The sequence below is a fragment of the Temnothorax americanus genome, unplaced genomic scaffold (assembly GCF_048541705.1).
Source record: "Temnothorax americanus isolate GAGA-0224 unplaced genomic scaffold, ASM4854170v1 Scaffold17, whole genome shotgun sequence".
NCBI classification, from domain to species: Eukaryota; Metazoa; Arthropoda; class Insecta; order Hymenoptera; family Formicidae; genus Temnothorax; species Temnothorax americanus.
Genome location: NW_027509307.1, coordinates 2,290,001 through 2,317,638, shown reverse-complemented (window position 1 = coordinate 2,317,638; position 27,638 = coordinate 2,290,001). Strand labels below are relative to the sequence as shown.

Here is a 27,638-nt window from a genome sequence, read left to right as displayed (position 1 = left end):
ATTTTGTAATAATTTTTAAAAGATATCAAAAATAGACATTATACTCTCTAAATTAAATATACCAAATAGTTTATTCTAAATTTAATATTGTAAATTAATATTATATTTATTTGTAAAAACAATATGAAATTTAATAAATGAAATTTAAAGCATGAATATTTTTGGAGATGTTTCAATATATTATTTAATATAAATTTTACATTTTACATATTATATTATAATTATTTAAATATTTTTTGAGTGTATGTGTATGAATACATCTATCACGGGATTGTATTGTCTATTGAGTGAATATATTTTACCTGTGACTCAATAATCCAACACTTGCTGTTTTTTATTTTAATTTTGTGATATTTTCTAAAAGAAAAGAGAGAGTTGGCATATAATAAATTTCTTAAACTACGTAAATTGTTATTGCAAACTAATAGTTCTTAATATAATTTCGGGAATTAAAAATTATATTTGATAAAAATATGTATTTTTGAAGGAATTAAACTTCTTCAACATATCGTGGCGCTGCTTTACAAAGTCCAAAAGTGATTACCATGCGATAAAGTTGGCTTTATGAAAATATGAATAAATTTTAATTTCTGCAGATGATATATTATATTATAATATACCATCTCTCAAAACATTTTCAATATTCATATAAAATTTATAAAATGCAATATTTTTTTAAAAGATAATTGCAGTATAAATTTTACCTAGAGACATCTACCATGGTTTTCTTCAATCAATGTAACATAAGATTCATAGGGATCAGATAGGTATCGGATAATGAAAAAGTAGATACAAATATATTTAATAAATTATTATTTTTATTGCGAGATTTTATATTATATAAAATTTATTAATAAGTTACTAAGAATACGAAAACATGTATAAATATATATATTACATCTTGCTTGAGTTATAAATATATAATACTGCGCAAAATAAAAATCATCTCTTCTATACAAATAATGTCTTTCATAAATAATCTATGAGTGATCACTTGTCACAAAGATACAACAAACACGATTATCATTGTGACTGATTATCACAAAATGCAACCGAGAATCTTAGAAATCGATATCGGTTACAGAATACCTCTGGTTGTCAGAAAGGTACAATTAATGAAGGTACTATCGATCCAAATAAATAAATAATTAATATACCAAATAAATTAATTTACATGTAAGAATAAATACTATATGCTACATATTCAATCGTGAGCCGCGATAATAAATAATTAATTTAATAAATAATTTTGAGAAATTTTCACGGATTATAAGGCGAATTTCGTAGTTTCCGCAAATTTCGCAATAATCGCTACATGACCAACGATTATTGTCAATAACTTCAACGTTTACTGCGCCGTTATGCAGATAGTGACGCGATTTTATGGTTAAAGTCGTGGCAGGTGTTAAATCAGTTTACATCGGTGGCATATGCTTCCCGATAATCTGATGCACCTTCTTGTGTCATCTTCTGATGAGAATGATCGATGACCTACTGATTACGACAGTCAAATACTTATTTTTCTTATCTCTAATAGTTGAATACATGCCTCCAAGCATGCAGGTAGTCTCGGTATTTAAGAACTACGCCCCAGTCCCTGATGAGCCTCCGCGTCTCATCGACGGGGTTTCGCTCGGTATGGCTCATGATGCTACGTTCCACGCGTGTCGGGAGTCGTATGGAGGGCAAAGAGTTAATGTTGCTCTCGACCTCACACAACATCATTGTTAAGTACGATTGAGTCGCCTTAAGAGCTTGTCGAATTTGAGAATTAGGCTCGTCCTCGATCAGTTCTTCGAATGCCACGGCGAATTTCTGGAGATCCATGTGCATTTTCGGGTAGTGGTTAACAATCTGCAAGAAACAGTTATTACAAAATTATTACTTTGTTTTAATATTTAAATATTTAAATGTCGCGGAAACCGCTCACTTAAGCTCGCTGTTTAATATTCATTTGATGCTCTTCAAGATATTAATAAACTTTGACGTAAAAGAAGCGATTACAAATAGCATCACTTCCTTACGTAGTCGACGAAACTGTTAATGTCGATTGTAAATATTGCACCGTTAGAAATTATTCTATCACATTCACATAAATATTTATGAACGTTTCGTGTAATAGTACTTTTAGTGCTGTTTAAAGAATTGAAATAAGAAATCTGACGAAAGTCATATAGAGTTAATTGAATATGTAAATTTACCGATATTCTTCTGAGCACAAATATAAAAATTTAACTTATTTTTCCATCATACAATTTAATGGTTTATGCAGTAAAAAAAATTTATTGGAGCAGATGTTCAGCATAATTGTAAAATTATTTTATCTGGTGCGAAAAGATTTAGAACACGCTATTTAGAATACGTAGATGACACATATATTGCGAGTCAAATTAATCGTAGAACAATTTTATGATCGACAAAACCCATTTTTCGTTCGCGTTATCAGCGATTGCAACTTAATTGCCGCGAAATGCTTAAGACAAAACTCCCCGTGAAGTCCCACCTTCCGAGAACGTGCAATTAAAACCCCAACAAGGTGCAACGTTGAGGATCAATGTTGCTGCAGTCCCGGCGATCGGGGCGTGGCAGAGAGAGGGAAGGGGGCTGCGTGCCCGAATGCCGGCATCCGGGGAGTACCGCGGGTCGCGATATCAGCCTTGCGTTATCAGCGTGCTCGCATCGAGGAGGCAGACGAGCGCGATTACGCAGCCGCGCGACCCGGCGAACATGAGTGCACGCACGTACGGTCGCGTTGCGCGCGCACTGCATGAAAGACCGCGCTCGCTCCTGTTCGCCTGCTACTTTATAATAATTACCGTCTCATTAAAATTTGTTATTTAACGTTGCGTTAATCAATTGCAACCGGGCGGTCAGCCGGCCAGCCGGCCGGCCGCTGAAAATGCGACGGTAGTCTGCAACGCTGTTCTCTCTTTTCCGCATACTTGTTATCCGTCTCCTCTCTGCACGCGGTAGTATTCTTGCACGAATTGCTCTTTCATTTCTGCTATACGGTAACGACAGTTACGAACGATGAATATTAACGATCGAAAAGAAGCTAACAGCTCGAGGCATAACGTTGCAATTAAAGTGATGGTGATGGAGAATAGCCGAAGAAACTAATGTCGCTAACAATGTTGCAATGAAAAGTATTAATGTAATATCACATAGAATCTAAGAAAGAAAGAGAGAACAATCTCGACTAGGAATAAGGTTTCTAATTTAGAAGAGTTCAGCTTTACAGTAATTTTCAAAGATATTTCTACGTTTGCAATATCTCTTTACTGGCGAAATAATGGCCAATTGGTAGCACAATTGGTGTCACGTATTTATGTTAAGAGTTCTTGATGGCTGGATAAACCGTTTGAAATACATAATAACGGCAAACTTAAGTCGCGGCTCGAAATAAGTGTAGGATATAAGCGAGCAACAATGTTAATTGAGTGTCTGTACTCACCATTGGAGTATTAGCGTCGGCCAGTTTTCTTACAAGATTCACATCCTTCTTGCCAGGTACCCAGTTAGGTATGTACTGATGGTCGTCGACGCCAATCCTAACTCTCTCGTACAGGTATTCGTAATCTCGATTCAAGTAGTCATTCATGGTCAGCTGATGTTGCAGTTTGAGATTCTCCAGACTGGACTTCATCTCATTCTCGAGGTTCTTCAAAGGGACAGTTTGATAATTGAGTTCTCCACATGGTAGATGCCAGGTTGGTATCGACCCGGATATCCTCGGAGCCCCAAAAGTAACGGCGAAGATAGTTGAGATCAGGCAAACCCTCTCGAGGAACATGTTTGAATTTATTGTTGCAAATTTTTAACGGTTACTCTTCGCAATTCAGTTACGATCTCGTCTAATCGGGCTTGTAGGAAAAATGATAGCGATAAGGCACTGAACGATATTCTCGATCGACGTGAGATCGTGAACTGAGATTGTCAAACTCGCGTTCTTCCTCCTTATATATGGGATTGTGTAAACAATTGCACGTACGCAGGCATGTTCGACGTCTTGTGCGGAAACGGTGGGGTTGCAGCGAAGTTTTTGTCCACGGGTTTTTATTGCATCGTCGGTGGAACCCCGGCGTAGATTTCCCCGGCGAAGCCTCTTTTATTGAAGCGAAGATATATTTTCTTCAAGCATTTTCAGATCATATCACTGTGCACTGATATATCACTGATATGACTTGAGCCTTTTGACATTGTAATGATCGGTCATATAGCGTTCTTTTAACTTCTTTTAATTAATAACAAAATCAACTTTCTAGGTTTTTTTTATATATTTATTTTGATATAATTAGAGTAAGTTATAATCATAGCTCATATATTGCGTTTTTAAATAGTTCGTTATTATATAAACGTATACATATTAATGAATTTATGTTCTTTATAGACTTCTTGTCGTGTAACTATCCAAATTTATTTAAGTGACGTGTTCACTTAGCAAATAATTCCTATTGGCTATATATTTCGCGGATATCGCCCACATATACATATAGATGTTCCGATTTTCCTCGAAATACGAACGGTACTTGTCGTCACGACGTCCGCATGTGCCTCGAAAGTATACGCGCAATTCCGTCAGAAATCTCTCGGATGCCCCGCGTGCACTATTCAGACGCAAACACCGTTGTGTTTGCATTATGAATCAAATGGGAAAGCCACGTTGTCAAACGAATCATTAGAGATCCGCGATCGACATTTCGTTATACTTAAAACAGTTATATTTATTTGTAACAAGCCTAATGATTATTGTTCAAAAGATTCGTGCAGCTATACTTGGAATCGAAAAGAATGAGGTTGAAAAATATTTATAACAAGAGGCACCGACTTTATTCAGCGCCAATTGCATCTGCTATTTTGAGATACAATATGTGATTTTGAAAAATTCAATGCATACGATAATAAGTAATTTTTTTATAAATATTTAAATATAATAGAAAATTTATTCACAATTATATATATGCACTTTTTCTATTCGATAATCGTTTATATGTAAACTTTTCGTACAACATATATTAAACGTATAAAAAAAATGAATTAAACAATTTTACTTTTATAAATTATTCTGTATTTTTTTAACTGTATTAAAAAAATGAAATAATTTCTATGCACTTGTGCCGTGCACGTGCAAACGATATCTAATTTCGATCGATCTGGTGATCCATAAGGAATTTTGACGTCAGGAGGTCAATTCTTTCCCGTCGAAATACGGAAAAGAAGATGGTGACAAAAACTTCTGAATGAAGTAGACGTAACGAACGTACGTCGATGCGTACGTACACGTTCGTTGTATCGTTAGGGAATATGCCATAAAAGGCGATACTATAATTAGGTCCTTCATGAATTCACCGAACTAAGATTAGAGATCTTCTCACGCCCGATTAAGTTGCGACGCGTCGAGACGTGTTATTTCGCGGCATATATCATGAACATAGGAAAACAAACAGCGGCCCGATTCAAACGCAGGAAGCGCATCATTCGCATTGGCCAGATTCCACCAAAGTTTGTTGGAATAATTTTAATACGATTGAATGAATGGATGATTAATTCAATTAGGATGATTAATTCAATTAATTTAACGTTTTAATAAAATATTGTGTGATTATAGCATTTATATTGTAATGTATGTGAAACTATAATATTGCTTGCATGATCGATGAAAAGAGCAATAAGTAGATATCGTATTCTTTATATGCAGAGTGTTGGAAAACAGCAATTAATAACTTTTAGATTCTTTATAAAATTTAACATATTTATACTGTAATATATATCGTAATATAAAAAAATATGTTGGATATTATAAATAAACTAAATTTTTGGTTATTATAATTGCTCTTTTCCAACATTCCGCATATAAAAAATCCGATATCTGGTGATAAGTATAAGACAGTAATAAGCGTTATTGTTCTTAATGAAAACACGATACATAAATATTAGTAAACGACTGAATATTATTTAAAATTATGTTTATAATTATGCTATAATTATAAATAAAACATTTAAATTAATTGCTTGCGTATTTATTTACAGACAAATAGATTGAATTGAACAGACAGGTACTTTAGCTTTTTACATAACGAACAATTTATTAATGCAATAGCGCCGAACAGTTAAATTACAACAAATAGATTTATCCTTCATAAACGCAAAGTGCAGTGAAGAGCAATTACAACCTATCCACTCTACGTGTACTCCTATTACAACATTTGATGCGTCTGGAAAATCCTGTTGATAATGAAACTGCACTATGATGTTGGCCTAATAACTTTACTTATAAAAAAGTATAGTAAATTAAGTACAGAATAATTTTAAATTTATAAATCAAAGACATATAAAAATAAAATACGATTTTAAAATTTTCAGTAAAAAAAATTGCTCTTACGTAAATAGCTGTTAAATAAGTAAAAAATTTAATAGTGATATTATCATTAAAATTACGCTTTTGCTGTTTTTAAAATAAAATACGGCTAAATATACCATTAAATAAATGTTATAAATAAGGAAATTATGTCACTGTGCGAAAGCAACAACAAAACAGCGTTGCGATGCAGCAATATTTATAGCATATACATAAATACGTAATGGCAGTTACAAAAAATTAATGTCGCTATGCATTATTTAACTGCTTATCTAATCAATCGCTTAAAATATTACGGCAATGAGTCATGTTTATTTGATTTTAAATAGCACATTCTTATCTACATTATTTCCGCGCTATATATACATTACGGATAATGATCGAGTGTTATACAGAATGAAGATCCTTCATGTACTCCTGATACTTCCGGTCGAATGTTTATGTAAAACGAACGATTTACAATATTGTTGAAATTAAATTATTACGTGGATTATAAAGGTATCTCTGTCATCCAAACTTCAGTTCGATACAAAACATTGAATTTATTCGAGATGATCACATATAAGTAAAGACATGACAATAAATAGTATATGCAATGGTAACGTGATATAATAAATAGAGCAGAACGCTATGCATATACGTCCGAATAAATATTCTATTGTATAAAATGCATAATAGCCTTAAATTTAAGTGCGCGTCTACGAATAATTTGTATCGCATCATCATGTGCATACATAGTACAAAAATATGCGTAACGCTAAGCTATGAACATACTTAAGTACTGCTTCAGTGTAAAATATATCGGATCTACACGATTTAAATACATTTTAATCTAGCACAAAAAGGACGCGTTACGCGTTATATGCTGGCACGCGTATAAAATCAAGATTTGCTCGAATTTCATTAAAATTTGTAATGATCCTTTATTATCGATTAGCGCACTTGCATACAAATCTGGTCGAACGCGAAACGGAAGAAACCGTGAAAATCCTCGGACCTCATCTTCGCTAAAAACGCTTCTGGCGTCGTCTACGCGCTTAAAACGCAATTATTGCGACGGACTAACTATAAAGGTAAAATTGTCATGTGTTCCCACGACAAGGCGAGATTCTTCGGTAGGACACACCGGAAAGGAGGAGAGAATCATCTACGTCTACGTATGGTACGCGTCAACGCACGATACCTATCTATGTAAGTGTATGTGTATGTGCATATGCGTTTATATATAAACGTAGGAACTCTGTACGTCCGCATACGCTCGGGATATCACAGCTAAACAACATTAAGTTCTCTCGCCATCCTTAAAGCTAGAATAAATAAGTTTCACGAGCCGCCTAAAACTCGTCATCGATCTTTCCACGAATTATCGACACCTGCGCGTATCGCAGAGTCCGTCGATTTAACCGAATGAACTCAAATCCGTGACCATGTAACAAGCCGCCTTGCAGATCATGAGCGTAATCTATGTTGGCATATCGATATAAATATAATTGGCGCAAGACGGCCAATTTCAGACGTGCAAAGTACATCTGCGAATTTATTTTCTCTGATGTATTTCTTTCTCGTTCTCTTTGCTTATTTTCATAACATATTGTTTTTTCGTTGTTCTCAGATTGTTGAGTGCCTGAGAATGAAAACGGGCATTTTACATTCCTTTTACACATATATAATGAGATTATGTGTAAAAGTATACTTTAACGACGATTATAATCTATTGGATCGATATTTCACGACTCTAATCGATTCGAATGCGCCATGTGTGTGTACTTCGAAACATTATTATCAACATTATGGGCTATACTCGGTATATTTTATGTATGTTATTAGATATAATACTGTTCTGAAGTAGATCTTTTAATACTGGTCTCTAGTATGCGCAGCCGCATGTTGTTGATAAAATACTTCTATTACCACAATCCGCAATATTATTGAGCCAAAAAGCTGTTGGAAAATTATTAAATAATTTTCATCACGGCTGTCGAGATATCATAATCTTAGGACAATAGTACGATTCTATTGGCAAATCTGCGAAAAACGAGTAAAACTATGCGAATGAACATGATTGCGATAATGGAATAAATACAAAAGTTATGTTAGTATGAGATAGTATACGATTCGACGCTGTATAGAGCGGTGTCTTTAAATTATCAGCAGATCTCGTCGATACTAAGCGCTAGCTTCTTCAGGTTCGACACATAATTTATGTTCGTAACGTAGGTCCTTTTTGCTTCTTCATCAGTCTGTTCCTTTGAGATCCCTTTCGTAGGTTTTGACGCAAGGAATTATTTCGACCGGGCTTCCTCGTCGGTTTATGTTTTCTCATCTTCGGCATTTTTATGCCTTTTCCGTTAAACCATTTTTTAGGCATATTCGGCGTAAAAGCCAAAGGCTTTATGTTACGGTCGCAAGTGTTGTCAGTGGTGGCGTTACGGAAAACCTTTATCCAATCTTTCAGAAAAGTATGATAGAGCTTTAATACGCCCCAATCCTGAATCAACATTAATGTTAGATCGCCCTCTTTGGCCCAGTGCACATTATCCGTTATCATGAACGCATCGTTCAGAGTTGAAGTTCTTAACGCCAGATTTATCATAGCAGCTTCGACCTCGCACAGCAACTGCAATCACACAAACGAGAAGTGTTACTTTTACACGTTTGCACTTTCACTTGCAAAAGATTGATATTACCGTAAGTAAAACTTATTGCTGTACACGGCAATTAAGTTTTACGGCAACTCGACTCAAGATCGCGAGTCGAAGTAATAAAGTATTCACAGTTTTGTATCTCGCATTTGTTGAACGATTAATTTGATTTACGAGCAATTCTAATGTGATATAAATGCAATTTTCAATTTATATCTATATTGACACAGATCTTGTTAGAAGTGAGCAATGCACCAGCTTACCCTGAGAACTTGGTTGTGCGCTTTGTCGATGATCCTAGTCCGCCTCTTAATAATGCCGCGAGTGACATCGATATTAGAGTCGAGATGAAATTCTCTAAGATAATGGAACGTAATCGAGAACCTTTGTAGCGCGTCATATAGGCGTGGAAGGGCACGCTCGGCTTTCTTCCCCTTTTCCAAGCACCAAAGTTCCCTATGGTACCACTCGAGCTGGCTTTTTGGCAACCAATTCATCTTATACTGCTCCTTCAGCAACACTCTGTACACCTATAGCAAAAAGATAAAACAGTATTTAATTTTTCGAACCGTTATACAATTATATATTTTTATGTAATTAAATTTTTTCACATTTGTTTGAGAGCCTACATAGAATTATATTTTATTGACTATCTGATTGTGAGATTGGGTCACACGCATACAATCTATTAGTACTTGGTTATGCGTATCATTGAATATAAAATTTATGGCTACGCAAATCTCACTTAACTATACTAATACCGTTATGCTGCATAAATCCAGACGTAAATTACAAATGACCGTACATTTATGAATTATTTAATGAATTATCTGACGTTACACACACATTTGCGAGCATAAGCAATCTTGTCTGTTTATATCAGTTGAGTACTAAGCGCAGTACAGTATCACATAGTATCACAAATCTGTCTCGGAATGCGGCCATGCGTGTCCAGAGTAAGCTTCAAAGTGATAAAGGTCGATAAACAAAATATATCGCTCTATCTAAGCCATTGCGATCCGTGCGGGATAAACTCGATCTCAGGCTCTCTAGTAGACCAAACAATAACATTTATCATCTCGTTACAATGGCGTTATAAACAAGTAAAGCGTCTTATGTAAATGCATTCGCTTATCTTGGTCTCGTGAGGACAACGTTTAATAACATTTTGCGATAACGATATTTTTTTTTTGTATCGAGCAAGCAACGTGTTCTCGTTCCGCAACGCGACGGAAGTGATTTGTCATCAAATCGGTGAGATGTCTAGAACGCGCCGCGGGACTCGAGAAAAAGTAATTATGCTGGATGTGCGTGGCACATCGTAACCAATGCAAATTACCGGCGGAAAATAGGACTGTGCACTAGCGCGATGCGTTGCATCGCGCGCACGTGCGAGTCCCCCTCGAGCGAGCACTGCCCACGCGGTTTTACCCCGACGCCGCGCGCCGCACGCCGCCGCCGCCGCCGCCGCCGCCGCCGCCGCCGCCGCCGCCGCCGCCGCCGCCGCCGCCGCCGCCGCCGCCGCCGCCGCCGCCGCCGCGCTGCAATTAATTATGGAATCGCGGTCGCGCGCGAGTGGAGCGCTCTCGTCTCTCACCTTCGAGTAAACTATGCGCACGTCCTTGAAAGTCTTGTTGAAGTGATTTTGCGCGACTCGCAATTGCGTTCGCACCCTCTTCATGATGTTGGTCGAGTCACTGGAATTATGCATCTTTCGCGAGGCCGCCAGCCGGGTGCCGCAAGGGTGTTGAAACCAGGGTTCTATGTCACTGGCGTTTGGCACAAATTGCAGGTCGTTTGCGGACGTTCCCGACGCCGAGTTCAGCCACGAGGTCAGGAAGAAGGCAAAACTCGTAAGAGTAATCGTTTGTGCCACTGAGTCTGTAATCGAAAATAGAAACTGTCGTCAGAAACATATTGGAAGGCACTTAAGCGTAATGGAATGAAAATTAAGCTTGTGCAACTATTTTGCGTTTTCCAATTAGTTTTTGCAAAAATATTGCATAGCATTGCATTGCTTTTAGCATAAACGTAAAGACGTTCAATTTTCAGAAGATGGCATTCATAAAATTGGATTTTTTATTGTTGATTTTATAGATATGATGTTAGCAGATATTTGCGAAGTAGTTGCAACAAGTATAAAAAATATATATATATATATATATATATATATATATATATATTTAAGATCAAATTTATATTTGTCAAATTGAATCGATTATGGATTATCTGCAGTTAGAGTCGATAAAGTTAACGACTAGAGAAAGATTGCGCGCTATTTTGCCCGTAAGAGTGACAAAAGGGAAAGGGAGAGATGAAGTCCTTCCGACTTTCACACTTGGCGTACCTACACGGATACGTAGGTACCTCCATTGCACCTACGCACCAATTTAACAGCGACCAATCGTCGCCCCCGCAGTAGGAAATGGGTTGCAAATCGAAGAATCAAGATTTATTGCACAATTAAATGTCATAGCTTACGACTTTCCTTGTGATTCCACTCTGCAAAACTTATTCGGGGACAGACTTTTCCAATTTTTTTCCGCACGTGATTTGCTACGTTGGGTAGCGAGTAAATAAATGTATTAATAATAAATTTGTTATAAATTTCAAGATAAAAATCTATTGAAAGTAAAAAATAGAAAAAAAATTAATTTTTAATTAATTTTAATTACCAACTCAAGAGAACGAATACAGAATTTTAGCCTCCTACGTATACTGTTAAGATTTGAATGGCGTCGGTATCACATAATACTTAGCATCACGTAGCAAGCACATCGTATCGAATCAATTGTTGATCAATACCATTCAGCGCCCGTGAAGTCTAGCATGAATGTACTGGTAGTGCCCGTAAAGACCGACAAAGACTTCATGGACCACTATGTGGGCAATTAACGCGCGTTGATAGTTCGTGCGTGCCGTACAGAAAACCACGTGTAAATTCATTCGAAGCGACGGTGCAGGCGCTCTCAGGTGCGAGCCGTAATGGCAATTCGATACGATAGTTCGTACAATTCGCACGTCGGTCACGCGTGGACTTACGTGCGTGGCACAGTCATCGCGCGGCGAAAGCGCACACGCGCTACGTGATCCCGCGTGTTACTACGCGTGCCCTCAGCATTAATATCCGATTTAATGATAGCTTGAGATGTCACACAGTTTGGTGATTTTTTAACGTTTTCTGTCATTCAAATACAACAAGATGGCAAGGATAAGAGATCAGATTTGCACTAGATTTGATTAATAAGTATCTCAACACTTCTTCTCGACACAAAGTATTAATTCACTTTATTGCAAATATCTTACAGTATTAACGAAAATGAGAGTACGTAAATTCAAGGACTCGGTTATCGTAATTTCTGTACGCGAGGCGATATCTAACGAATCTGCGGGCGACGCCGACGTAGCAATAAGTCCCAAATCGATTAGCCCGTTAGCGCGAAACACCGGAGGAAGCCAGTTGCGTGGCTGTGTGTATCTTATCGTAAACTCACGCCTCCTCCTTCTTCTCCTGGAGTTGCCCCAAGTCAGCACTTTCAGGCATCCTGTACCATCGACTATGCACGACGCGTGGGTGTACGGTAAAGGTGCACCCAATATTATATACACTCTAACGACCATCGCCCCCAACTATATCAATTTACGTCCTTACCTACCAGTTATTACCAATTTCCTGCGTGTATTATCTCGTATTTAAGGGTGGACAGCGACAAAGTATCTTTACGCGAAGTTGCTCGTTTTTGACAGGCTACGATTTAATTTTACTGTAGCGCAATACGTTGACGGAATAAACACGTGCTGGAAAATTGATACGAAATAGGTAATTATAAAAGTAAAATATGATTTAACAATTTTTACGCGTTTATATGAATCTCTCTTTTAGGTATCTGACACATTTTTCGTTTTATAGATTATGAAGCAACTGTCTTGAAAAACTTTAATAAGCTCTCAGCACAAAAAATCAATAACAGATTATAATTGATTAATACGTAAAAAAAAAAATGAAATAAAGCTCTATTGAGAGTACACCGTATTTTTTCGTGGCATAATATCCCTGTAATCGCGGCCTACCACCTATGGGTTACTAAAACGCACGCAATAACCACGTTATTCCTATAGGGTTTCGCCACGTGCAATTATTCGAGCAGGTGCCTCATTTCATCCTTACGGTGCACTCTCATTACACGCGATAATGTCGATTCAAAACGCATTTCAGAACGAAACGTTCATCATTCATACGGGGGAATTATCCCAAAATATACTTCTTTTCGATCATATACGCATTCCGGGCAGTGTCGTGTCGACGCGGTAGTTGCCTCCGCGGGTTTAATGCATGCCTTCCTCGTCTCTCGATAGGCACTGCCAAGGTGGAATCGCGGCTATTCTCGCGATGGATTCCCCGGATGCCAGTAGTCGGACGATCGGTCGGCCCTCCGGTGATTTGGTGAAAAGGGGGCGGGGAAACGGGGCGCGGGGAAGGGCAGTGCTCTTTTTTCCGCGGCACAGGACGAAGATTGTTGGTTTTGCAGCACCGGTACCGCGGTGGTGAATGCCCCAGGGCGGCAAAAGGCGGTTGCTGCTTTCTGGGAACGGGTCGGAGTCCCGGCCGCACCGGGAGCGGTGATTGCGTGGTGATTAGCCTCCACCTTCGCCTCTTTGGACCGACGAGTGAAAGACGGAAAGAGGGGAAAAAGAGCGAGAGTGCTGAGGCGAAGGAGCATACCGCACGGGCGGAAAGAGAGACGCAAGTGGTACCGGGGAGAAAGAGCGCAATATCATCGCCGTGCGGGCGAGTGTGGGAGCGAGGTGCCCGATACGAGCCCATTCGCGGGCTCGCTTCGCGGATCTCGTATCGGAGAGCGAGAGCGCCCGACGTGCGTTCAAAAGTGCACGCACGCATGGAGATAAGTAAGTACGTAGCGAGAAAAGGGTAGATAATAGAAGATCGCGATTCGCGTGTCGTTGCATGTACGCTATAGAGAGGTGTATTATTTTATGAAGAGACCGAAGTGAAGAGTGTCTCTGAAGGTAGTACTAGGGTGCGTTCGGGGACCGCGCTATATTAATAGCGCTACTGCATCATTCTATCTTTATCGCTCATCAAGTGTAGAACAAGGATAGAATAAGAAAATAGCGCTAATAGCGCGCTCCCCGAACGCAGCCCTAGTCAACAAGGTAATTCTTATCGATTGCGAAACAGTAAAGTAAATATCATATGAAAGTGCCCGAAGCTACACGCTTTACGTTAATATTGTCTGTATAATTTCCATTTATAAATTACGTAGAAAATTTATATGTAAATAACAAAAACTTATTCTGTAAGCAATTGTTAGTCGATATAATGACACATCTTAGATGTCCAGAGGTGCCGTACCGTGCGCAAAGTGACACGCGACTGCAACTCAGATACGATTTATTGTGAAAAAATGCGCGCCTTTCATTATTGCAACGTCATTCATAGAGGTATGTGGGACGCGTAGTCGCGTCTCTTTCTACACCTCCTTGAGTAGCATACGTACGTATATGTACGCGCTAACAATCACGTACGCGTAAGTCATGTTTATATCCCGAGGAAACGCTACTCTAATCGGCACCTACAGCGAGAGAGTATCGCACGACGGGTGAACGCACGGTGAACACCATAGAAAAGATAGATTATGCGTAGCTCGCAACATTTGATACGGTACGCGCATAAGGGATCGTCGGGAGCAATCTGCAGAGGCGTCGGGTTTCCTTCTCGCTCGAGTTCTCGAATCGAGCGGTGATTAAAAAAGTCGAGGGGAAATAGGGACCGAGTACCGAGATCCAAGTACCGAGACGATATTGTAATTGAGTTAACGCATCGACACAAACAGCCAATTATGGCCGGTAAAAGCCAATCATGATATCTAAATGATATGTAAACGTCATTATATGAACACACAAACGTAATTAGCATCGAGATTGCCGCGTTTATATCGTTCTCGTTTGCAATTATTAACGAGTACTAAAACTTAAATGAATGATTAGATCACTTGTGACACATTGGCGCGTTATCTCAACCTTTAATCTCCACTTAGACCGGTTTTTCTGCCGAGTCCCCGACCGTGTGCGGTCGCCGCAGCTTCCCGCATATTCAGCTTTCGCTGAATATGAATCAGGCAGGGTGCGTCAGTTCGACGATCGCCCGCCAGACGCACAAGACACAAGACCCCGACTTCCTTCCTGCAGCCGGCCGCAGTCCCGGACTTCGCGGACGACTTTGATTTACGAGGTACGCGGGAAAACTCGAGGCTAACCCGCGCGTTCGTGCTCACGGTCCCGCAGTCTCCGCCAATGCGGTCCCGACCTCACGGATGCACCAGACAGATTAGCGGGGCGCGCGCAGATTTGCATTTTGTCTGGTCGGACTACTAGGCGCGTTGGATATAGTCTCCTCGTCGGAGAGGGCGACCCCACCTATAAAATACCGCTGAAGGGTTTTAAGTTGCCAGAGTTGCGCGTTAACATCCATCCTTTACCTTCTCTCGCCAATTCCGCCTTCGCGTGCTCCTTTTGTTTTCTTCCTCGGCATCTAGCCCCGTCCTCCTTTCTTCCCTCCCCCCGCCCGGCGTCTCCTCTTTAGTCTACCTGCCACGTCGCCGACGCATCGAATTATCAAAGGTGTCTATACGCTGACGCGTCGTAAAGTGTCTGTAATACGCAAGCGAGGCGCCTTACGGTGTTACGACGATATGGATCACTGATGTCATACTGACGTCACCCGTCGTTTATATCCAGAGGTGACAACCTACCGTTGGCATCGGTGCAAGAATCGATCTGAAATGACGTTCTGCCACCGCGACACGGGAAAGAAGACGGAGGGGGAACGCAGCGCGCAGGAATGCACGCGGTCAGTTACTACGGCATTCAATGTCATCGTCGATTACGTTATCTCGATTCTTCGGCCGGCGATAGGCCGCATACGCGTGTGCACACGTGCGTAAGAAAGCGCCCGATGGAGGCCGATTGTGTATATATAATATATATATATTATATATATACACACGTTAATCGCTGTAGTATCGCTTGGTAGCGCAACGCGACCGGTGTCTTCGTTTCTCTTTCCCTTGCTCCCTGCCTCTCTCTTTTTTTCTCTTTCTTCTTTCTTTCCTTCAACCGATGGCGAAGATTACGTAAGTCACTCGTTTTTTTGTCGCGTTCAGAGAACAGAGAATATCTGCCATTAAATAATTTCTTTTTGCGCGTTAGTTTGTTGCAAGAGATATCCATTTCAAGAATTATCAGAAAAATATTTTATATCTTGACGCCTTGTTTCATTCCATGAATATCTCTTCCGATAAACTATAATAATTTCAAGAAAATATCTGACAACAATAATAATGTTTGATATTAATTAATGCACAATGCTTTAAGAAAATAATAATTTTGGGTATTTTTTTGCAAATTGTTTTTTATTCAATCTTTTTTGATATTATATCATGTAATTAATTGTATCAGAATAATATGATACTTGTTAAGACAAAAGCTTAGTCGGTTGTGTATGTGTGTTAATTATCTTATCACATTTGCGATGATGTTTGACCAGATCGATATGCGTTTATATCCGGAGATAAATCATCTTGATCCAGACTTAATAACAGTTTATAAAGCATGCGTAGATGTATGAGAGAAAGCTCGATAACCGAGACAGTAGGAGGATCTCGCGGAAGAAAACGTTATAAGTAATTACGTTGTTATTCCTGAGCACTGACGCGCACGTTCGAGAAGGAGATAATTATAACGATCTTACAATGATTCGATATTATCTTATACGGGACGCCCCGAAATCTACGGGGCATCCCGTATAAGATAGTATCGTAATTTTAACTTAAATAAACCTTTCAATGAATGTTAATTAGCATAATTTTAACATATAAAATTTGAAAAAGCTAACATTTTTAAAGATTAAAATTTAATTAAGCAAAATTAAGTGATCCATATCCATCTACTTTAGAAATTAATCCGTTTTATAACATGCTTTATATTTTATTTTCAATTAAAACCTCTTTAATTTGTTCCGAAATTTCGTAGATAATTGTAGCCAATAATTATAATTTACTATTATACGAGAAAAAAGTTTTGATGTTAAATATTGTCTAAAAAATAATAACATATTCCTCTGCTGCAACTTTCCTTGCTTTTATGAAATAGAAGTCATTATTTATTGCATGTTTCTGTCAGTCGGAATAATATACAAGTGCGACGTTTTCTAAAAAAAAATTAAAAACGTGCAGAAAAATTTAAATTGCAATTTATATTAGCACTACTTTTTATATTTTGTTTATCACTTTTTCTATTATGTCAATGAATTCCGCATTGCGATTTACGCATCTTCTTAAATAATATAACAGTATAGAAGGAAGTAATTTAGCAAAATTTTGAAATTTCTGCTTAGTCATTAGATCCATAACAACGGTGCACACGAACAAGTAAGAAACTGATTATTCGGTCTCGTCGCAGCCGAGGATAATTCGCCAGTCGATTCGCGATGTGCCTTTTACGAGAGACAGGAATAAGAGCGCGGGCTGAAGATTTTCGTTTTCTCTCCCGCATTTGTATACCGTCGACTTTGAGATCCGCGAGAATGATGACTTCGATAACGGCAAGTACACGCGAATACAAGAACAAGATGACAATGTTTCGCCGCGAAACGAGATTGTCGTACGCGGGACTATAAAAACGCGCGTACACAGCGTCGTGTTAAAGAAAGCAGAGACCATCGTGTGACTAACGGCGGGCGGTCTCTGACTGGGACGAACATAAAATCGAACTCTCACGCCGCGGCCTATAGAGGCTCTTTACGACGATCTCGCGCACCGTGAATATACAGAGACGTCAGCGGGGTCTTCAGATGGAACTAGGTACGTGTACCACGCCCCCGTCGACCCTTTGAGTCCTTTACGATTTTCTTGCATAGTGAGACACGCCGACCCGATAACGGCCTCGACCCTGCATCGTAAAGACGGTAGATTCTGTCATCGCCCAGGTGACCAAACGTCCGTTTTAAGATTGACAAGAAAAATCTTCACGTCCCGGTATACCACGATTTACGTACCGCGCATCATATGGTCTTATATGTACCACTTTGGTCATTGACATCCACTTTTCCGGGAACGATATGCAATAAGTCCAGTAAAAGTTTCACGCGAAGAACATTAACGTATTGTGCTGGTAAAAACAGAGGATACATTGAAAATTGCTCGAGAATATTTGTTGATACTGTTTTGTTATCATCATGTTAAACTTCGACCGTCAGTTGTGACTGATTTAATCTACAATAATAATTGCGCTCCAAAGTCACGAGTCTAACTCACGCTAGAAGATATCGACTACAGTATTCAGTTATAAATATATATATTCATAATAATTCCATTATTTTTTATAAAAATATTGGTCACATGTATTTACATTTGATGATTTATGTCAATTGCTGCGTTTTTCTTAATATCGATAAACGCGTAGAACTTGGTTTAGCGTGATTTTAATCGATAGGGTAACTCCTGTATATACGCCGCAGCTAAGGGAAACTTAATTTATCGAGTACTATTTACTCAGTACTCACGACAGTGTTTTGTTAATATTAACAGTAAAGAACTGAATTACAACACAATAATAATATGGCATAAAGGCACATAACAGAATAATTGCGAGCAAGTACCTTCATTCCTTCTATTTTTTTCTGACATCTGCGGCGTAAAACTCCGCGCGGCGTATAAATACCGAAGTTACCTTGTAATTAAATTCAACTAAATTATATCAGCTTCAATTTCTGCGATCAAATAAGAATAGAACCATTGCGTAGGGCACGCTCGGTACATATTGGATGCCCAGCGGTGAGAGATTAACCCTTTAGCTTTTGAATCTGATGAAAATTCCTCGTGTATCTACGCGAGGAGTAGAAAAATCCATCGCTTCGATCGATCGGCGTCGGAGTCGCAACATATTATAACCGGGGGCACGATCGAATGAGCCGCGAGCACGTGGTGCTCCGTGTGTAAACGTGACTCGTTCGGCCGACTAGTGGATCGCGACATGCGCGTATATAATACATGTGTTTGCGTGCGTGTGTCGTTATAGACTGAGCGACGGTGGTCGCGGGTCGCGCGATCGTTGGTGTGTCGCGCCGATCATTGAACCGGCCCTCAACAATCGCAGTGAATCAAAGTTGTCGGTGGTCAGGCACAAACCCGGCCCCGCTCCACCCACGATGTCGCGCGAAGGAATACTTCGATACGTAACCGATTTTACGAAGCGTCCGCGAAATGAATTTTTTTGCCGGGCCGCTTTCGCAGACGACTGCTACCTACGCCTTGCGGGCTATTCGTATTGTTCCTTTTTAACGACGCGGCAATGCCGTTAGTTACGAAACTTGTTGCGTTGATAGGTTTAGTATAGTCCAAACATGCGAGCGCGCTAGCACAACCAGTTCGTTCTCGATCTGACAAATGGTCGAGACAAACTATAAAAAAAAGGAACCAAGTGTGTAATCGAGTATTGGATTAATCGATTTGCATCGATTTGGCGAAGGTCACAACTGTTGATCCTGGATCCTGGATGTCATAAAAAATTTGACTATTTCGTCGGAGACATCATTTAAAACCGTACGATTTTTGTTTGTGCATATTACGGAAGAAGATGACATCAACTTGACGATCAACTTTTCTCGAAACGAAAGTCGACTCCGAATCGGGATCAAAGAAAGTATTGGTCGCTACATAAGGCATGGACATGGAGCTTCAGCCCCAGCCTGTATACACAATACTGAATCGGTCCTTTGTCGCATTTCATCGCGTGCCTTCTTCACCTTCCACCCACAATCGCGCTTTAGGTATCATGACGCGAGAACATTAAGTATCCGCCACCTTCGCTTGGAATAATAAACAGGTCAGTCGCAGATTGTGTGGCATCGGCGAACTCACACCTGGTATTCTTCAACGAGAACACGGTGCGTGTTTCTGCCAGCATCATCTCGACGGATCGATCGTCGTGTAACACACATGTATAATACCGAGCACATTCAACCCGCCCGACACCACGGAGCTCGGGCCTGCATATCGGCATGAATGAACGCATCGCTCATTGCGCACGCGGTTTCAAGAGAATAGCAATCAACCGCACGATGGATGGCGTCAGGTGGTAGGAGATTGTAGATGTAGAGACTTATCTTCGGCTCCGTCGTCGAGCAGCCATTGCTTAGTGCGCGTGTTTCGTAATTGGCTAGACTTGTTGGAAAACCGATACCTAACGACTTTCGTATTTTTAATTAGCTTCACTCTTTTCTAACACCATCGTCCACGTTGAAATAATAAATTCCTGGATTAAAATACGCGCAGTAATAATAGAACAAAGCGTAGTCAGGCGTCCGATGCGCAACAGCGCGGCAAAATATGTGCGAACTCCCACTTAGAACTCTACTTGTGAAGCGGTCGACGCATTAAAGTCTTCCTCCAACGACGATTGTTTCGTCTCATGGAATAAGAGATACGCGTTATAATTTCCACGTGTCGTGCTTGGTTGCGGAAGTGAACACATTATTGTGGTGTGTGCCGGCGGCTCGCTCCGGGCTCTGTAATTGCTATCGTAGGTGGTGGAACGGAAGAGTTCGTGGCGGGGCCTCTCGTAAAGCTCGGTTCACTATGCAGCGTGTAATTTAAACATTGCCTCACTTCTGTACAACATACCACCCGCATTGTGAACTTTTAGGTCTGGGTGAAAATGTGACCGACGTAACAGTCCGTTAATGGTAATAATTGAGAGCTGATCAAACGCGGAGAATGGACGGAGTCCGGGTTCGAACAATTTCTGGTCCAATTTGGGATAGTAGAATTCGTTATTCGGTACCAATCAGTTTCAAGCTGGTTATTAAGCAATCAGTTAGTGTACCGTATATGATTTACTGTAATATCAGGGAAATAATATCGTTAAAATTAAAATCCTCGATCGGGTTATCAAACGCGGGGCAATCAAGCACACAGACCGATCTTTAATGTAATCCTTTAAAGATGTCGGTAAAATGGAACGTAAAAAGATGGTAAGAAAATGCCGCGGGATATATCGGAGAGTCGGAAGAGTCACCTTGAGAAAGCATTGAGAACGATCCACCGACGCGCCTTAAATACGGTATAGAAGAGTTGCCGATACTTAACGCGCTCGTAAATCCGAGTAATTAGCGACTCGTTACGGATAACAAAACCATGAGTAATTCTAAATTACAATATAGAAGACATTATCTTCTTCGCAAGTGAATTAATTGACGGGAATTTCTTACGGTTGTATATGGTAAATTTACTCACGATTTTTTTTGAGTGCATCGAAGCAAATTGCGACGCTGAACAAACGAAGAGTTTTATTTCATACCTTGACAGCAATCGTGCTAATTCTGAAATCTGCCGCCGACAATAGTTGCATAATTGTTTTTACGATCGTAATTATTATCCTTTTTCTGTTAATTGAAGATAAGAACACTAATGAAACGTTGTACTCAATATTGTATTAATTTGCAAAAAAAAGCAGGAAAATATTTTGCAAGACGCGCATGTAATTATTACATTAGATAATAGAGATGATTCGACGAGACACGTATTATGCATTTATTTCTTGCGCATAAGTAGTTGTACTATATGTAATGTTGGCGCGTGGTATCCCTACCTCACGCCTGTCGTTGTGTTAAAACTTAAAACTACGGTTAATGTGTGCATTATTTATCGATATAACTGGCATTATTATATATTATTTTCCTGTTCGAATAACATTATAATCGCTGGTTAATTTTCCTTTTTTATCACGTAAAACATACAGGTATGAGTTTTTTTCTCGAAAAAAAAGCGCTTCTTGCTTTCCGCAGCGTTACATAAATTGGCGCAAGCAACCACCGCGCGAAAGTGTTACCGCGATATTTGTAAAACTTCCGCACGCGATTGACTTTATCGAATCGGTAAATCATGAAATGTCACGAAGTCGCCCTTGTTCCAGAACTGCGATTTCACATAAATCGCATACCGTACCGGAATCTGGGAGCGATATCGGATCGTCGGTAGGCCGGTATCCAGTAGTCGGACAAGAGAACCCGTCTGAAAAGTATACGCGAATGTATAAAACTGAATTTATATCTCGTGCTTGGATTTACTCGCAAACTATCTCTCTCTCCGGTTTCCTTTTTCTCTCTGCCTCCTTGCCGACGCACGTTCGCGTTACTACGTCGGTTGTAAGCATGATTAACAAATTACACAAAAAAGTTGCCCCGAAGCATCGGGGCATGCTCAGATCGCTCGATGCTTCATCGCCGATGTACACGTATTGATATCTCGTCATAAATAAATGCAACCTGGTTAGTACCCATCAGGTAGTGTTGTAAAAGAGAAGTATTAAATATGTTTATGTATGAAGATGTAAGAAAGTTGCGTCAAAACATGATATTATTTTAATTAAAAATGTATTAATGAGGAAGAATATTGCTTACACGTGAGGATTTAAAGTGATGACGAAGATATTGCGGTTAATATTCGGAGAAACTGTATCACGTTATTATCAATTATAGTTTTACTTAGTTTAAAAAACCGAATATCGAAATTTAGAATTAGAAAGAACATATACTGAACAACAATTCAGCTATTTTTTAAATATATAATTTAATTCTTCTAGTTGATGAGAACTTGAAAAATTGTAGTCGACATGATCAGCCTCCCACTTAATCGTAATGGGAAACAAAGAAAGATGATAAATCATAGCATTAGGTCAGCATCTAATGTTATAGGGAGAAATATTACTCTATTGTCTGATCTTTATCTTAGATCGAATCTTAATAGCGGACGTTGATTAACTGGAAGTCAGTGTAATCTTTTCATAAAAACCGATCCGCGGCAGCAGAAATTATTCCGTTACGAAATATGAATCTTCGACTTTTATATGCATATAGTAATTCTTCGATATGTCATGCGTGGTACGGCAGTCTGAGCGTTGGCATAATATTTTCATTTCACGCTGGAGTGCTCGTCTGTCTCATAATATGTCCAGTGAACCCTGCTGAACCCAAAACCACAACCCAGGACGCGTCCAAGTCGCTCTTGGGCCCTTACTTTTCTTTTATTTCTGTCGTAGGACGTAAGTCACTCGGTGACACTAAGGGACGTACAAAAATTCCACGATGCATCTCGTCAGAACTTTGTGCTGTATAGGGTGCCGCAAAAGATATTTTGTTATATATTTTAAGATTTGACGATCAACGTTACCGTGTTGAAATTTCTGATAAATGGCAATTGTTTCAATGACAATCGAAAACTACATCAACGATTAAGTTTTAAGTTATTAGCGATTGAAATAACGAGAGAAAAGGTGTGCCGTTGGCGTAATTAATACCTCATAATGACTATGAGCGGACCAAAATGGAAATTACGCGGTTGTTAGAATCTAAAGTCGCTTCTCCGCGGCTCGGCTCGACTTGACAAAAGAAAAGAAGGTTTGCCTGAGTGTTGTTTAACTCCTCCTTCCCGTCCGTCCTTTTCCACCTCCAGGAGAGATCGCTTTCGTCTTGCGTATACGCGCAAGAGTAGTGAACTCCTCTCCTGGACCTCTTGGCAAGGTGGCAAGGTGGCAAGGTATACCGGAGCAAAAACGCACGACGCGATACACGCCTGAGCTCTAGAAGATGGCCAGGCGACATCGACGTCGCCGTCGTCCTCATCCGCTGACCGCGTCGTCGCCACTTTCAGCAACGATGGGGACCACCTCCGGAGCACACGAGTGTTTAATAAACCGGTTAAAGCCCGTCCCCGGATCTGTTTGCCTTCGGCTTTTGTAACTTTACTAGTGTTGTGACTTGCGTCGGGGCCTACATGAAAAAAAGGGTCCGCGATGGTACCCGAGCAAACAGTCCGTGTGTGTCCCGTATCAACACGACGCGCGCCTCTATCGGCGGCCGTACCTTCCACAGAGAGGTGGAAAACGTGGAGGTGGAGAGAACAGGCGGCTCGGTGACGAATTCAAATTTGTCATCCCAAAGTTAGAGAATCACTCTTTGAGGAAAAAGTTTTATCGTGTAAGGATACAGCGTCGCGGATTTGTTCTGTTATTTACGGTTCAGATCAATGCCTCCTAATCCCTACTGCAATTATTTTCTTACAATATTTAAATAGATTTTAATTTACTTAGGATATAGAAAGAAAGTGTTCATGTTTTATTTTGTACCCACTGTTTGATGGACACAATGAGTTCAAAAAATTCTACTTTTAACTTTATTTACTTATTATTAAAAAACAATTAATTATTTGTAGACAATTAATTACGAATTAATTTAAACAGTAATTTATAACGATTTGAAAATGTATAGGTAAGCGTGATGGATTAAATAAGCAGCAATGAGTAAGACAAGTTTGAAAGTAGCAGTGACGCGGAACAACAGTTATCGCGGTTAAAAGAATTTTAATTCGTAGAAAATGAACAGAAATAAATAGATGTTGCTGAATAAATTAATCATTGCGGTTAATATCATGCGTGCCAAGATAAGATTGAAAATACGTAATAGACGAAATAAGAATGACATAAGATCTAAATAGATTTTGTCAGCTAATATATGTATATATATGCCAAGATAAATAGTAAATTTATTATATACATTTGTTAAATATTTTGTTTTTGCATAAATTTATATCATTAACAATTGTGATTTGCCATGTTCTAAATTAACAATATACTCTCTCTTTTTGTATAGAAAAATGTATTATATGTAAAATATCGCATTATTTTTACACTTATAAAAATTTATTTAATAACACAATTAATCAATTAAACAAATCAAGGGATATTAATTTGTAAAGGCATGAAGCACTAATGATAAAGGTCGTATTAACGATAGAGAATTAATAGGTGAATGAAGCTATTGATATCTACTTTAATTCTCCGAGACCGAAGCCAAATAAACACATCAGCAACCTAATCTCAGGCATTGATTCAGTTTACCGCTTAGTCATTAATTAGCTAAACATGAATTTTTTTAAGCGCGCGTAGAATCGAAAACATCGACATTACAAAACAAAGTCACTTAACAAAAAATTGTGGAAAATTTATTTTTCTATTAATTATAAAACGTATGCGTTATTATCGCAAGACAGAGCTGGTTTAAAGTTTAATAAATTTATCCATATTGTTACAAGTAATTAATGCAAAATTTAGCATTGCTGTATATGTAATTATATAATATAACATATAGATAAGACGTATTATATATAATACATATTAGATAATATTAAATATCAAAATTAATTTTTTAATTCATTTTTTAGTATTAATATGTTACACTATTTAATATCGTGAAAAAATATTAGAATGGCATAAATTTCAATTTGAAATTGATAAGAAGTTTAATAGATTAATGAAATTGATTCTAATTTGAAATTATAATTGAGACACAAGCTCGCAGTAGATTATAGATATATATCTTTTAAATGTGAATGAAATTTAACTTGCTACTTAAACAGTCTTGTTTCTAAGCAAGATTATGCTTATCGTGATTATAATACTTGAAATTATACTTTATATGTTAATAAAATACTCGAACGTAGTATGTAATTAACGATTATCGTTTAAGTGTGATTACGATGCAAGAAGTCGGCCTTGTGTTCTTTTTCTAATTTTTTTACGGGATGTTCTGCGACAGAAATGATCCTGTTTGAATAGAGCAAAAAAGCATGTTGAGCAAAGAAGCAATTCTTTAACAAAAACCGCGAAGACATACCTATTTAGAGATATAATAGGCAAGCGTGCAAACACGAAGTAAATAAGAACCTATATAAATGTCATAAATTCAAATAAACATACACTAATATCGTAAATTACCGGCACGCCCTTATGCTAAACTGTTTTATCCGTTTGCTGTGAAACGCGATCCAATTATCTTTTTCTTTTCTAATCGTTCGTCTCCCGGGCAAGACCCGTTGAGCGCAATCGATGACAACGACAAAGAACAGCGTGTACAGAAACGGTACCTTAAACGCTGCGCGAATTCTTCACGTGTCATTGCATCATTATATACATCTTTCAGTAAAACTTGTCGTCGATCAGACGGACGCGAACGACCGTTTTCTTTCATTAAGTTCCGCGAACTAGCCGTGACAGAAATGCACCGCGACTCTTATCCTCCGGTAAGCGCAATGGGATCCCGCGGAGACGTCAATGCCAGGAGCGAAGTAACGTTATAATATATGTATGCCGGGAAACCGCGAGTGGAGCGATGCACGCCAAACGTGGTGTAATATCCGCGAGTCGTTTTCTTCTGTTGCAACAAATGTTTGCGTACTGAATACCTCGTCTCCGCGAGATGACTCGGTGCGAAAGCGGGATATACATATACATACATACATACATACATACATATATATATATATATATATATACATGTATACAAATACACATTAGAGAAAGTGAATAGAATTCAGCAATGTACACACACCGCCTTAGTGTGGCGAGGGCGAACGCTCCGGCCACCAGCAGCACGAAGATCATCTCTTCCTCGTCCTCCTCGTCCAGGAGAGTCCTCGGCTGCTCCGGATGACAGTTTCCGCTCGCATCCACTTGCGCACTCGCGATCTTTCCGCGAATCGACTGGTCGCTCCGAGGAAAGAAAAAAGAAACGGCGTCGTCGTCCGTTATCGTTCACCGTTGCGTCCCGTCACCGGGGCGAACTGTCACGCGAGGATATATTGTAATCCCCGAGATACCGAAACCGTGATGCCGGGGGCCCCACAGACCGCGGGACGTATTCTACACTGGTATCGTTACTGTGCGTCAGGTGGACGTCAAAGTGACATAACAGCGCACCAGAACTCTCCACATCGTCGGGGTTCCCGCGAGATAATTTTGACAATCGGTCAGTTTGTTCCCCGTCGAGATATGGACGCGACGCGACTGCTCGTCCACCTGCGCCGCGATCGAGTCGACGTATCTGTGGACGATCGCGCCCGTTGACATTCGAGGGTCTAATCTGCGCTTGATCTGGAGCCCTTTCGTCGGAGCCCCCTTCAATTCGTTGCAGACTTTTCAGAAGAACCACCGGCGCGGTTGACCATTCGGCTTGCCGATCTCGTGGTGACTGAGTGGGTCCCCCAGTTGCAACTCCCAGTTACTCACTCGAGCCCACGGACTCACTATTCACCTCCGTCCTCTCGCTCTCGCACTCTCGCTCACTCACCGGGCACTCGGTCCCACCTCCATTCCTCCTGCTTCCTCCAGCCCCCTTCCGTAGCCCCACCGTAATCCTCAGCCTGCCAGTACGTCCTCCCTGTCCTCCCACCTGCGCGCACGCCACCCTCGCTGCGCGATCTCCGCGTGGGGAGACGTACGGCGGACTGTACGTTGGACCCCCGGGCGATGTCGATTTCATTAATCGAACGAAATGTCGTTAAACGCGCTGGCCGCTTTGCGGATCCGAACAAAAATATAATCAGTATTTGCGATAGATAGCGACGCGCGCGATTAATACAACCTGTATGATAATCGAGTGTGGTTGCACATTCAAGGAATTTATCTTATAATAATAGGCATGGAGAATAGAACGAGGAAAGAATAATTGCTGGGGTTTTTCAGTAGAATATATTGGTCACAATTAGTCATGTAGATAAAAGATA

The 27,638-nt window shown here is 39.6% G+C and overlaps 2 protein-coding genes across 3 annotated transcripts in view; both read right to left on the bottom strand.

The window, feature by feature from the left end:
- Nucleotides 1–860: 860 nt before the first annotated feature.
- On the bottom strand, nt 861–4,130 carry LOC143895836 (uncharacterized). Its single transcript, XM_077403213.1, has 2 exons — nt 3,455–4,130; nt 861–1,854 (listed from the first exon to the last, which is right to left on the bottom strand). The coding sequence occupies exons 1-2, from the start codon at nt 3,791–3,793 to the stop codon at nt 1,531–1,533; spliced, it is 663 nt and encodes a 220-aa protein (XP_077259339.1). The 5' UTR covers nt 3,794–4,130; the 3' UTR covers nt 861–1,530.
- Nucleotides 4,131–6,016: 1,886 nt separating this feature from the next.
- Nucleotides 6,017–27,638, bottom strand: part of LOC143895871 (uncharacterized) — a 28,290-nt gene continuing 6,668 nt past the window's right edge. Inside the window, exons 1-4 of one of the 2 annotated variants that reach the window (XM_077403300.1) lie at nt 26,463–27,165; nt 10,598–10,881; nt 9,264–9,530; nt 6,017–8,975 (exon numbers count right to left, since the gene is read on the bottom strand). In XM_077403300.1, the coding sequence (XP_077259426.1) occupies nt 8,559–8,975; nt 9,264–9,530; nt 10,598–10,881; nt 26,463–26,517 (1,023 nt within the window). In that variant the 5' untranslated portion in view covers nt 26,518–27,165 and the 3' untranslated portion in view covers nt 6,017–8,558. Of the gene's footprint in view, nt 8,976–9,263; nt 9,531–10,597; nt 10,882–26,462; nt 27,166–27,638 lie in introns of those variants that run through there. The other variant, XM_077403301.1, reaches the window with a different exon arrangement.